This window comes from Hypanus sabinus, chromosome 4, assembly GCF_030144855.1.
Source record: "Hypanus sabinus isolate sHypSab1 chromosome 4, sHypSab1.hap1, whole genome shotgun sequence".
NCBI classification, from domain to species: Eukaryota; Metazoa; Chordata; class Chondrichthyes; order Myliobatiformes; family Dasyatidae; genus Hypanus; species Hypanus sabinus.
The window spans coordinates 145164806-145178402 of NC_082709.1; the positions used below are offsets into that span (position 1 = coordinate 145164806).

Here is a 13597-nt window from a genome sequence, read left to right on the forward strand (position 1 = left end):
TCCATGGTCTTCTACCCTCTCCTATCAGATATCCTCTCCTGCCACCTTTTATCTCTTTCACCAATCAACTTTCCAGCTCGTTACTTCATCCCCATCTCCCAATTTCACCTACCTCCTTGTATTTCTTCCTTCCCTACCCCCACCTTACTCTGACTTCTTGTCTTTTTTTCCCAGTCCTGATGGAGGGTCTCTGTCTGAATTATTGACTATTCCTTTTCACAGACGCTGCCTGACCTGCTGGGTTCCTCCAGCACTGTGTGTGTCTTTTCACAGATGCTGCCTGACCTGCTGGGTTCCTCCAGCACTGTGTGTGTCTTGCCGTGGATTTGCACATGCAGATTTTCTTGTGCTTGTGTCTTGTCTTTGCAACTTTCAGCCCTGTCAGGTGATGGAATCTGGATCATGAGAAGAATTCAAAATGGAGGCGTTTAGATCATTTGAAGGTTTGAAGAACAGAGGGGTATGGGAAATGGCACAGAAGCTGAGGCTACAGATCTACCATGATCATATAAAATGGCAGGGCAGGCCTGAGGGGCTATTTTCCTGTGTGCTCGGAACCATAGCAAGATATGCTGCAACTGGTGAACTGCATAGGCTAAAAAAAACCTCTTTCTTAAATATACAAGTTTGCTTTCACTGGATAAAGTCAAAAACTTGAATCCTTAGACATTAGAATTCTGTTTTAAAGTAATCATAGGAAAAATAGAAGGAGCAGAGGAACAAAAGGACCTGCTCCTCGTTTCATAGAGATCGTGGACAGGACAATAACTTCAACTCCAAGTTCCTGTAGAAACCTATTCCCTTGGTTTCCCTAAGAGTCCAAGCATTCATTGGTCCCATCTTTGAAAATATTGAATGACTGATCTACCACAGCCCTCCAGATTACAGAACATGATCTGAATTCATTCATTTGTCACCAAGTGTTAACAGCTGACAGAGGTAATAACTGTATTGCACTCACTTGCCGTACTGAGTCATAATCCCTGGAGGGAAGTATGCAGTGTAACATCCACCTGAGTACTGCTCTTCACACCAGTTCTTCTCTTCATAATGGACGGGCTAGATAAAATACAAAGACAGACTATGTGCAATTTCTCTGACACATTACAACTTCTTGACATTGGGGCAGTTATGAAAGAGATAGAAAATAATATGTGGACCTTAGAAGATGTGCTGTGGTAGGAACTGTAGACCAGAAATCTGTGGGAATTGTAGGCTTGTCCCTAATCTGTCCCCTCAGATGCAGAAAAACAATCCAGAAGAGGAGTCAATGATGGAGCATGTGAATGCGAAAGTGGGAAATGGAAGCAGAGCTAATGAGGAAGGGGTTATGAGTATGACTGAAAGCCAATAGAATGCTTCAAATATTCCACCAAGAGACAGCTGTAGTATGGACCCATTCAAGTTCCTACAGCTATGTCTTTTCTCAAGGCCACATTTAATCATTTTTCTACTCTCTGACTCATTCCTCCTCCTTCCAGCCAGAGCCTGGTTTTCACCAGACGCACTGTCCCTTCTCCATCTGGATGGTACTGTGAAGGGGCCATTCCCTTTGTGATTTCCTACCCACTTGACCATCTCTACCAACCACTGGCACTTGCCATATTTGTTGCTCATAATGTTTCTTCAACAGCGGAGAAACCATGTGCCGTTTGGGGGACTTCTTTGCAAACCATCTTTATTTCTAACTGCTTATCACTTCAATTCTCTATCTCACTCCCAACCTGAGCCATCTCCTTCCCACTGCCATTCTGACAAGTACAGGCCAAAAAATCTCCCAATGAGGCCAACAGACCTGAAGAAAAGAAATATCTAATTTTTAAACCAGTACTTTGCAGCCAGAACCATTGTCAGATTCAACACTTTCAGTTCTGCTGTAAGGATCATCCTGTAATAATTTTCCCCTCTCCACAGACATTGTAAGTCATTTCCAATATTCTCCCACAACAACAATCTGCTACAGGAATTCAGCTGGTTAGTCATCATCTCTGGGTGGGGGGTGTGGGGAGAATAGGAGATCGTCAGCATTTAGGGTCCTGATGCAGGTTTCCCCCAAATCCAAATCATCGACAATTTCTCCTCTCCCCACAGATGCTACTCGACCTGCTGAGATTCTCCAGTAGGTAATTTATTGCTCCAGATTCCAGATTTTGGAGTCTCTTGCATTCTCAAAGCTCTTTCTGTCCTTTCCAGTCCCTTGCATTAATATGTCCCTTTAGTTGTTTATATCCAGTTGTTTAATCTATCAACTAAACAATGTCATTGCTTTGTCCTGAACATCATCTACCATCCTGCAAATTAAACCCAACTTGCTATTTCAACTTTCCCTGGCCTGATGAAGGATCTTCAAATCCAAACACTAAATCTGTTTCTCTTTCCATAGATGTACTTGACTGCTGAATGCTTACAGAAATTTTTGTTTTTAGTGTTGAGATTGTTATTCATCCAAGAGTGCAAAGAGTTCCACTGCAGGCCCAGATCGTACTTGTCCATCTTGGCTTGTGCTTGAATTCCAAAAGGAAATCTATTTGAGTTGGAATATTCATGCCCAAATAATGGTCATTCAAGTACAATGGATGGGGCTAGAGGATAGCTTTAAACTCCCAGATTGGGAGTTTTTTCCAGCTCAGACTCGGAACCTGTTCAGTAGCTGATATAAAGGACAAAGACAATATGCCAGCTTTGTGGTTCAACAACATCCTGTCCATCTCCTGGTTTGATTCCAGTAACCTTTGGGTGACTGAACCTTTGTCGTCCCATCAGTCACCTTCTTATGCGCTCTGTGCCAAGCAGATTAATTTGAATATCTCATATTGGCCAGCGGCAGAGAGCTGCTGCTTTTTTTCACTTTCTGCGTAATTGGATGATACAAGACTGAAAATGATAATGTACAGCTGTTGGAAAGAGCTGAGGCAGGCGGAAGTGAAGAACTTGTGTGCCTGATCAGTGCCCAGAGCTCCAGCTGGATTTCTGCAACTGAAAGTAATATATCTTTTTAAGCACTGCTTTTGACATTCTGTGGCCTACATACAAATTGTCCAGGGTCAAGAGGAGGGCAATTGATTTAAATCTCCCTGGCAGATGCAAGGACATAAACTAAAAACCACATCGGCTACATGGGGGAATGAATTTGGACCCCTACATCAAAAGTAACCCCTAACTTTCTCAATATGGGTGGCACAGTACCAGCAGCTTGTGTTCATTTCCACTGCAGTCTGTGTAAGGAGTTTGTATGTTCTTGCCTTATCCATGTGGGTTTCCTTCGGGTACTCTGCTTTCCTCTCACATTCCAAAGACGTACAGTTAGTGTTAGTGAGTTGTGGGCATGCTATGTTGGCGCCAGAAGTGCGGTAACACTTGAGGGTTGTACAGCGCAATCCTTACAGATTTGATTTGATGCGGGCTTTGCATTTCACTCTATGTTCCAATGTTTTGATGTTCATATGACAAATAAAGATAATCTCTTAAATCTTTCAATGATCTCCATTGTAAGTGACCCACTCTTAAAAATAATTTTTTTTTGGTAATATTCAGCAGTTGAGGCAACTTTCTGATATGTAGCTTTGGTGGCTCGGTCTTAGGAGACTTACTTCTGTCAGTGCAACTCTGATGACCATCTAGCCACTCTGAACTTGCCCTTTTCTAACCAACAGACATACTGAGACCCATTGAAATATAATTGTTGCCCCTGGGAGCTTTTGCTGGGTTTGATGTTGCTAAATAGGGCTTCAGCTGCAACCTTACCAGGTGGTACAGAACCACTCTGCCTCTCTCAAGATGTCAGGATATTATCTTTGTCATAAGTCTGAGGACAGTGATGGCCTTGTAAAGATACTACTCCCAGGAGCTTAGTTCAAATAGTTTATGACCTGTACGGAAGTCACCTCTCAGAACACATTAATAAAGTACTAATTATGATATGTTGTATATCATGGTATAGGTATCCCTTTATCAACGAACGTAATCAACTCATTTGGATAACTTTACTTGATTACAAGACTCTTATCCCTATATTGCAAGATGTTTAGTGTTAGTAATAATTGAAAGCCCTGCCCAGTGCAGAGTGAACTTGGTTGAAGCAGCTGATGAGCTGATGACAAAGATGGCAATTCACTTGACCAGCAACTGCTTAAAGAGTGGAGGAGTAGAGGAAGGGTGGAAGGGAGGGAAAAGAGATTGGAAGAATAGCGAAGTGGACATAAGAGAATGGCATTGTAGGGTTTGGACAAAAGAGGGGTTAAGTGGGAAACAGGATAAAGGAAATGGGGTAGAGAGAATGGAGGAGCAGGGAAGAAGGTGTTGGGAGAGCCTGGGCAAGAAGATGCAAGGATGGGAATAATAGGGAGTGTGGAGAGGAGAGACTTGGGTGGGAAGAAGGGTTTGTAGAACTGGCAGAAGAAAGATGATGAGAGATGGGGAGGGATTGGAGGCTGGAACACACTGCAAGTTAGAGCAATAAAAGCTGGGAGAGATAAAGGGGGAAAAGACAGGTACACCTACTGTCCTTTACTTTTTAAGCACCAAACATCAATGTAGTTTTATTATTTCAGATACTGGTACTGATCCAACTTTGAGTGTTTAGATGTTTTTGACCAAATATCATGAGTTTTGGGATAGTAGAACTTTCAGATTGAAACAAAATTTCACATTATCCCAGGATGTGAGACTGTTGTAAAGCCAGGAATATCTTAACTGGTGATTCAATACCCTCCCAGTTGTGACTCCCCTCCCCCCCCCCACCACCACCGGAACTCGCCTTTAACAGGATCTTAGCAAATAAAAGCCTGTCTTCAAAATTTACTCATACTTGGAGCTGTGATTGAAGCCAGAGGACTGATCAAAATAGTGGTAAAAGAGAAGACTCTGAACATTTATTTTTCTTGAACAAAGATTCCGGAACACACAGACTGTGAAAGTCCCTCTCTTTAAAGTAAGGTGCATCTTAAAGTAAGGTTTTAATTTTGAATGTCTTAAAGTAAAACCCATCTTAAAATAAAACCTTTTAAACCAACATGAATGCAAGAAGAAACAACTTACATGTAATGCCTCCTCAGAATCAAGAACCTTGGCATAAATCTCACAGATTTTTTGTAGCCTGCATGACAAAAAAATAAAATCCAGGTTAAATGCCACTAAATGACCTGTAAAAATTAAAATAGAGATCTGGATGTCATGTAGCTTCCAGGGAACAGACATCTATAGACTTGAATCATACTAAATCAGATATATATTTACACATAGTGCTTCGATAATAATCAGTGTTCCACTGGTCAAACAAACTCTAATGACCAAGCAGATTTAAAAAAATATATAATTTAATGCACTGGTTAATGATGACTTAAAACACCAATATATCTGCACACCAATGAACCAACGAAGCTGGCAAAGATGTTCATGAGTTGCAGGCCTCACTAACTGATGTGCTTTGATTCAATGATAAATTAAATTGAGAAGAGCTGTTTTCACAAAATTAGTTTTTATGATTTCTGGTACACACATAGTGCATTTAACTATCATGTAGGAAGAGTTCCCAGCATACTTCATCAGAAAGGAATCAGATGAAAACTGACAGTAAACCAAAGGCAGACACATCAGTATGGGTGACTTCATGCAGGCTTTGCATAGGATCATATGGAAGGAAATGGTGAGTTATGAGGAAGAAATTTTAGTGGTTAGAGACAAGACATTTCACACTGTAACCTCGTTATCAAACATTGTATTAAAGTTTAAATTTTAATGAAAAACATAAAAATTAGAAATGGGTAAATAGCCCTTATGGTCTTCTGTGCCCATTTTGCTATTTCAAAGGATTCTGGCTGATGCTTCATTTCAATGCCACTTCCTGCACTAAATCCACATCACCACCACCCTCCCACCATTGGCTTAATATTTAAATATTTATTTCTGCCTTAAATATAGTCAGCACAAGGTTGCTATGGTCCTTTCATGTGGGGAATTCCCAAGACTTCAAAAAATTCACTTACCTCTCTTCCTTTGTGAGATTTACCAGATGCCGGGCTTTACGAGCAAGGATGAACCTGAAAGAGTAGAATTAGTGAATTCTTTGCACCTGAATTGATGTAGGCTGTTATAAGCTCATTCAAAATCACACATGAATAATTCCAATGTAATTTTTCACAAGGTAGTGAATTGGGAAAGCACTGAATCAATGTACTAAAGGATTAATTAGAGAATTGTCAAGGTTAGAAAGGCTACCTTGTTTAGTGTCAATTGTCCAGAATAGAGATTACATCAGTTTAGCTCCTGATTTATCACCATGTTCAGAAAATGGGCTAGCCTGTACACAAACAACAGAAAGTCTGCAGATGCTGGAAGTCCAAGCACATACACAAAATGCTGGAAGAACTCAACAAACCAGACAGCATCTACGGAAAAGAGCAGTTGATCAGTCCGTGTTTTGAGCTAAGACCTCCATCAAGACGTGATGAAGGGTCTTGGCCCAAAATCTCGACAGTTCACTCTCTTCCACAGATGCTGCCTGGCCTGCTGAGTTTGTCCAGCATTTTGTGGTCTGTACACATCTGACCACCAAAATAGTTGAAGTTTATTTGTGGTCTTAGCTCCAAATCTTTCCCCAGGTAGATATAGCTAATCTATTATCAAATTGATTACAATGGGAGTTGTAAGCTTTAGGATTACCAGAAAACAGCCCCTCAAACTTCTGAGCTTACCATGATAGAAAGTTCAATAAAAGAAAACTGAAAATGGCTGGTTCAGGAACATTGTCCTAAAAAAAATTCCTACAGTGATGTCTTAAGTTGACAGGCTTCCAACATCTCTGGTCGCCTTTCCTTGTGCAAACTGCGATTCCAAGCACGAGGGAGTTAACACATGCTCCCCCCCAGTGACTTCAGTCATGATAGGTTCCTCCGAATGCTTTATCGAAGCTGCAATGATGTCAAAGGCAATCCCTCCCACCTCATCTCTGAAATTCAGCTTGTGTATCCATGTGCGGCTCATTTTCCTATGATGTCTGAAAACATATTATTAAATGCTCATTATCCCGCAATGCTGCCAAAATGCAGCAGTCATCTGTGTCCCCATTATACGAAGGCTTCAATGGACTGAATGAATGGCTGCTGACAGGCGAGCGTAATCCTCTGTAGCTGTGACTGATGACTTCACTGAGCCGTGCCGGAACTGCAGCTCAACCCAAACACAAAGAGGCATGTGCCTCAATTAGAAGAGCCATGAATAAAGAAAAATGTCAGTGCAGGTTTTACAACAGCATCTGCAACCCAGGCAGAAAGGGCCTATAAAGCATCATCTCAAATGCCAGGCTGCAGAGGAATTTGTTTAAGTGAAGAAAAGGCATCTCATGATGTACAGCTACAATATGTTCACATTATTACCCGGGGATAACTATGTGATTTTGTTCATAATTATTGATTTTCACATTCTTCATATTGTGGAATGAAGATGTATTACGAGTTAATCCAAGCTTTGCTGCATTTGATGCTAATTCAACCTTCAAACTTTTTGACCACGTGTTAAGAAAAACAGTCTAGTTGAAGACTGTAGCAGATTACATTCACGGACCATTATCATACACATAGAAATATGGAAATTACACACTACTCCATAGGAGTAAATCATTCAAACTGCCTGCAGTACCAAGTGACACCATCAAATTCAAGACAATAACTACAGCACAGCCTGAATTCATAACAAATGGTGGCAGCTACCCTGGATGTAGAATTACACCATCGCTGCCAAAACTGATTTAATTAACTTAAACATAAACTATAGCAAAATGCCTGGCAGCTAACAATGTTCAGATTATGCATGATCACGCTGGAATTTGAGAAATTAAGATGAAACCTCAACATTAACTCACAGTGGGGGGTTGACTTGAGTTTTAACATAGTCTGTGCGATTTTAACCCGTGAGTCCCCTACCACAAACTGTCAGCTGTCCAGAGGCAACAGCAGGTTGTCGGGGGCTCAAGACCAACTAAACGACCCGTGGCATGTGAGTAACTGCTTTCAATGATGTTAAGTAAGATTTTGAGGAGGAAAAAAAGAGAGACCGCAAATGCTGGAATCTGGAACTAAGATTACTGGAAGAACTTCATAGGTCAAGTAAATCTATGGAGACAAAAGGTCTTCGTCAGCACTTCACGTGGATACTCTGTTTCAAAGCTGTGCAGGGAAAGGAAAGATCATCTGTGTGTGACAGTGTGAGGGAGGATGGTAGGTGTCAGGTGGGACCATTAGGGGAAATGATGAAAGGCACATGGAGGTGGGGGGGGGGGGTGGAAACAGACTGGAGGCCACGAGCACAAGGAACATGGGTGGAATGGGATGAGAAATTGGGATGTTGCCTGGATTGGGGAGCATGCCTTATGAGAACAGGTTGAGTGAACTCGGCCTTTTCTCCTTGGAGCGGCGGAGGATGAGAGGTGACCTGATAGAGATGTATAAAATGATGAGAAGCATTGATCGTGTGGATAGTCAGAGGCTTTTTCCCCAGGGCTGAAATGGCTAACATTAGGGGCCATAGTTTTAAGGTGCTTGGAAGCAGGTACAGGGGGCGATGTCAGAAGTGAGTTTTTCCACACAGAGAGTGGTGAGTACATGGAATGCACTGCCCGCAATGGTGGTAGAGGCGGATACAATAGGGTCTTTTAAGAGACTTCTAGATAGGTATATGGAGCTTAGAAAAATAGAGGGCTTTGTGGTAGGGTAATTCTAGGCAGTTTCTAGAGTATGTTACGTGGTCAGCACAACATTGTGGGCCGAAGGGCCTGTAATGTACTGTAGGTCTGTAGGTTTCTATGTTCTAATAAAACTAGATGGACAGGTGAGTGTGTGTGAAACAGCATGGGTTACTGAGAAATTGAATACTCAACACTCATAGCATTGGGTTCAAGTTACTGAGGCGGAATATAAGATGCCTTGACCTGTAACATTAATTGTTTGTTCCCCTATATACTGTAGATGCTGCCTGACTTGCTGAGTTCCTCCAGCATCTTGTGTGTGCTTCTCTGGATTTCCAGCATCTGCAGAATCTCTTGTGTTTGGGATTATAAGAGGTTGTTCTTCTCATTGAGTTTGACCTCTCTGTAGTAACGGTGAAGGCCAAGGGCGGACAAGTCACTGTGGAAGTGGGAAGGAGAAATAAAATAATGTGCAACTGGGAGCTCAAGATGACCAATATGGCCAGACTGCAGAAACTCTGCCAGACAGTCACCTAGTCTAGGCTTAGTTTCATCCACGTAGATGAGACCACCTCGTGAGCACTGAATGCAGTCGACCAAGTCAGAAGAGATGCAGGAGATGAAACTGAAAGTGAGTAATCCAGGTGTTGAAATCGACAAGTTCCGCAGGAATCGGCACTGATGTGGTGGATAAGGAATTGGGGGTGGGGGTTGGATGTGCTGGAATAGGTTTGGAATAAGAACCGCTCCATGTAGGCAACAAAAGGACAGGGATGGGGAAGAGCCATGGGAATGCCCGAGGTTACCGTTTTAATCTGCAAAGGAAACTGTAGAAGCCTAACCCTTTCTCATGAGACCCAGGGATGCAGCAGTTTCCCTACAGACCTTGCCTAGACCCAGACTTTCCCGTTAGGCAAGCATGGTGTGGAAACCACAATGGTTTAGAACACAACAGTCAAATAACCCAATGTCCATCATGCTTCTCTACTCTAATCCCATTTACCCTCATCATGCTTTTACCCCTCTAGTCCTTTCCTACCCAAACACCTGTAACAAATACCTTTTAAATGTAATAACCTTATCCGCTTCTAACATCTCCTCTGGGAGATTGCTCCAGATAACCATCACCATCTGAGTGTACAACTTCAAGACTCCATTAGACCTGTGACATTCAGTGTTAAACTCCCCTCTTCTGGCTATCAATACCCCTCAAAGTCTTACAGAGATCTACAAGGCCACCCCTCAGCCACCCAGAGAATAAACCCAGCCAATACAACCTTCTGTCCATTCCTGACAACATCCTTACTTCAGCCTCTCCACTTCCACCACATCCTTCCTGTAACGTAGTGACAAGAATTGTACATCATACCCCAAGTGAGGCCAAACCAGCAGCACAATGCCTGGTTTCTCAACAGGCCAGCTGCTAAGCTCAGCATAGTTGAAAGTGCAGAGGCAGGTAGATGTCAAAGGTTTGAAAACAATGGTCCGTGGAGTCCTAATTGAACTAACATTATTAAGGGCATCATCTATGGTGTCTGTAGTTGCTGATGGACCAGTACCGCATTTCAGACCACAACAGAGAAGAAACACCAGCTGGACGTGGGAAAATACTTTCACAAAAGGCATGCCAGGTCAGACACCATTTGTAACACTTCTGCAAAGAATGAGTACAAAGTGAAATAACAGTGGGGACAATCAAGATCTGATACCCTACACCAGTTCCAGGTGTGAGGAGGAAGTCATAGTTTCTTACCTCTGTGCTTCAGCCGTGCCCATGCAATGATTTCAGCTCAGAACCACAGAAAAAGTATTCTTCATTTACACTGAACATTCATTCAGCTGTGATGTAGAATTCTTAAACAAACTGTCCCTTTATCTTTTGATTTATTTACTGTAAAAATTCAAATTTCACATTCAAAAGTAAATGATCAAAGTGCGTATATGTCACCAAATACTACCCTGAGGTTCATTTTCTTGCAGGCATTCATAGTAGAATAAAGTAGTACATTTTCTGTGGAGAAAAATTTAAATTCTTTTCTTTTAAATGAAGAAGTACAATGCAAGAGCAGTAGGACGATGGCTGCCTCGCTATTACCCAGGGAACTCTCCAACAATCTGTTTTACACCCTTGATAATTTTGATTTCTATTGCCTGGATGCTATCACCCATTTTGCATCATCAGAAAAAGTTTTGATTGACTAATATACTTCTGATTAGAGGCTATCATGCCAAAACTTAATCAAATATAAAGGTCAACTATGCTTAAGTTAAAAACAATGGGCTGGAAGAACTCAACAGGTCCAGCAATGTCTATGGATGGGGGAGTGGTGAAGGGACTGTCAGTGTTTTGGGGTGGGTGGGGTTGGGAGGAGAAGGAGGAAGCAGACAGAAGGGGAGCAGATGGGGCCAGGTTGGGAGGGGAGGGGAGGGGTGCAGGCTGCTGGAGGGTGACCTCAGGAGGCCAACTGCAGATAGAGCGCAGGGGCTCTGCAAGTCGGTTGTCTAGACTGCGTTTGATCACTCAGAGGAGGCTCCAATCCTCCCACTATTGCCCCTTTCCCATTCCCCTAACACCCACCCCACATCACCTATGTTTATATTCCTCACCATTCTGGTTAAATCCACCTAACACATTTCACACCAAATTTTTCTGTCCACATTCTCCTATCACCTTTCCCAGTGCAGCTTGAATTTACACAGCAAGTTTCTCCAGCAATGCCTTGTTGTCATTTCTTTGCTTCAGATTCCAGCATCTGCAGAGCAGGTAATTACATCCAGTTTATGGGAAGATTGAGAGACTGTAAACACTGAATATACAGATGTTTTTAGAAAGATAAACAGGCGGTATTGCTCTAGCTGTTCACTCCTAATTGGAACCTTTCAGAAATCTTCCTGTTTCTTTCTGATTCTGATTCTGCAAGAGGTGACTGAGCCATTAGAGACTTACCCAATGATAGCAGGAAATGAGCCGTCTGGTTTGCTGTCGTCCAGTGTAAGGCCAATAGGAGATTCCTCATCTTGAATGATCATGCTTCCACAGTAGTCTGATTAAAAAGAGAAATACAGCATATCTAATTTTGCAGGTGATTTACAACCGATAAATAATATATTTACATTTGTTACATAATAATACTACAAGATATAGAAGCAGAATTAGGCCATTCAGCCCATGGAGTCTGCTCTGCCATTCCATCACGGCTAATTTAGTATCCCTCTCAACCCCAGTCTCCTGTCTTCTCCCATAACCTTTGACACCCTGACTAATCAGGAACCTATCAACCTCCACTTTAAGACTACCTAATGACTCGGCCTCTACAGCCATCTGCGGCAATGAATTTCATAGATCTACTTCTCATTTCTGTTTTAAATGAATGCCCCTCCATTCTGAGGCTGTGCCCTCTGGTCGTAGACTCCCCTACTATATGAAACATCCTCTCCACGTCCATTCTATATAGGCCTTTCAATAGTCGATAGGTTTCAATGAGAACCATGCCACCCTACCCCCAATTCTTCTAAACTCCAATGAGTACAGGCTCAGAGTCATTAAGCACACCTCGTACATTAACCCTTTTATTCCTGGTGAACCTCCTCTGGACCCTCTCCAATGGCAGCACATCTTTTCTGAGATATGGGGCCCAAAACTGTTCACAATACTCAGAGTGCAGTCTGTCCAACACCTTCTAAAGCCTTAGTATCACATCTTTGCTTTTATATTCTAGTCTTCTTGAAAGGAATGCCAACATTGCATTTGCCTCCCTCACCACCAACTCAACCTGCAAATTAACCTTTAGGGAATCTTGCAGGAGAACTCCAAGTACCTCTGCAACTCTGATTTTTAATTTTCTCCCTGCTTAACAAATAGTCTTTGCTTTTATTCCTTCTACCAAAGTGCATGACCATATACTTCCCCACACTATATTCCATCTGCCACCTCTTTGCCCTTTTTCCCGATATGTCTGAGTCCGTCTGCAGGCTCCCTGCTTCCTCCACTGATCTTTGTGTTGTCTGCAAACTTGGTCACAAAGCCATCGACTCCATCATCCAAGTCACCCACATACAAGGTGAAAATCTGAAAGAAGCTTCAGCTGGATGGTCTCTTGCAGGTGCTGTCGTCAAGAACTCTAGAAGGCATCTTGCCTTCCCACTTCCTGCAAGAGGAGTATTCCACTGTTCTGCTTGACATCCCACCGCTCTAACTGTGCGATAAGGAAGAGAGAAAGAAATTAAATGAAAAAAAATTCTATCTACAATGAGTAACTGGTAATACCATGAAACAGCTTCCTGGATAGGTTGCTTAGACCTTAAAAACAGAATTAGACCATTTGGCCCATTGAGTCTGCTCCACCATTCCATCATGGCTGATTTATTATCCCTCTCAAGCACATTCTTCTGCCTTCTTCCAGTAACTTTTGATGCCCTGGCTAATCAAGAGTATATCGACCTCCGCTTTAGAAACATAGAAAACCTGCAGCACAATACAGGCCATTCGGCCCACAAGGCTGTGCCGAACATGTCCTTACCTTAGAAGTTACCTAGGGTTACCCATAGCCCTCTATTTTTCTGAGCTCCATGTACCTGTCCAGGAGTCTCTTAAAAGACCCTATCATTTCCGCCTCCACCACCGTCGCCGGCAGCCCATTCCACGCACTCACCACTCTCTGCGTAAAAAACTTACCCCTGACGTCTCCTCTGTACCTACTTCCAAACACCTTAAAACTGTGGCCCCTGATGTTAGCCATTTCAGCCCTGGGAACAAGCCTCTGACTGTCCACATGATCAATGCCTCTCATCATCTTATACACCTCCATCAGGTCACACTGCTTTGCTTTACTCAATGATTTGGCCTCTGCAAAGCAGCTTCCTTACGAATAACTTGAGATAATGACATAAAACAAGCAAAGTTGGATCGGGTGGTAA

The 13597-nt window shown here is 42.5% G+C and overlaps 1 protein-coding gene across 4 annotated transcripts in view; it reads right to left on the reverse strand.

The window, feature by feature from the left end:
* mao (monoamine oxidase) overlaps positions 1–13597 on the reverse strand; it is a 192725-nt gene that overhangs the window by 22473 nt on the left and 156655 nt on the right. For all 4 annotated transcript variants that reach the window (XM_059968275.1, XM_059968277.1, XM_059968276.1 and 1 more), the window contains 4 exons: positions 11628–11724; positions 5985–6038; positions 5038–5095; positions 962–1059 (listed from right to left, as the gene is read on the reverse strand). In XM_059968275.1, coding sequence (XP_059824258.1) covers positions 962–1059; positions 5038–5095; positions 5985–6038; positions 11628–11724 — 307 coding nt within the window. The remainder of the gene's footprint in view (positions 1–961; positions 1060–5037; positions 5096–5984; positions 6039–11627; positions 11725–13597) is intronic.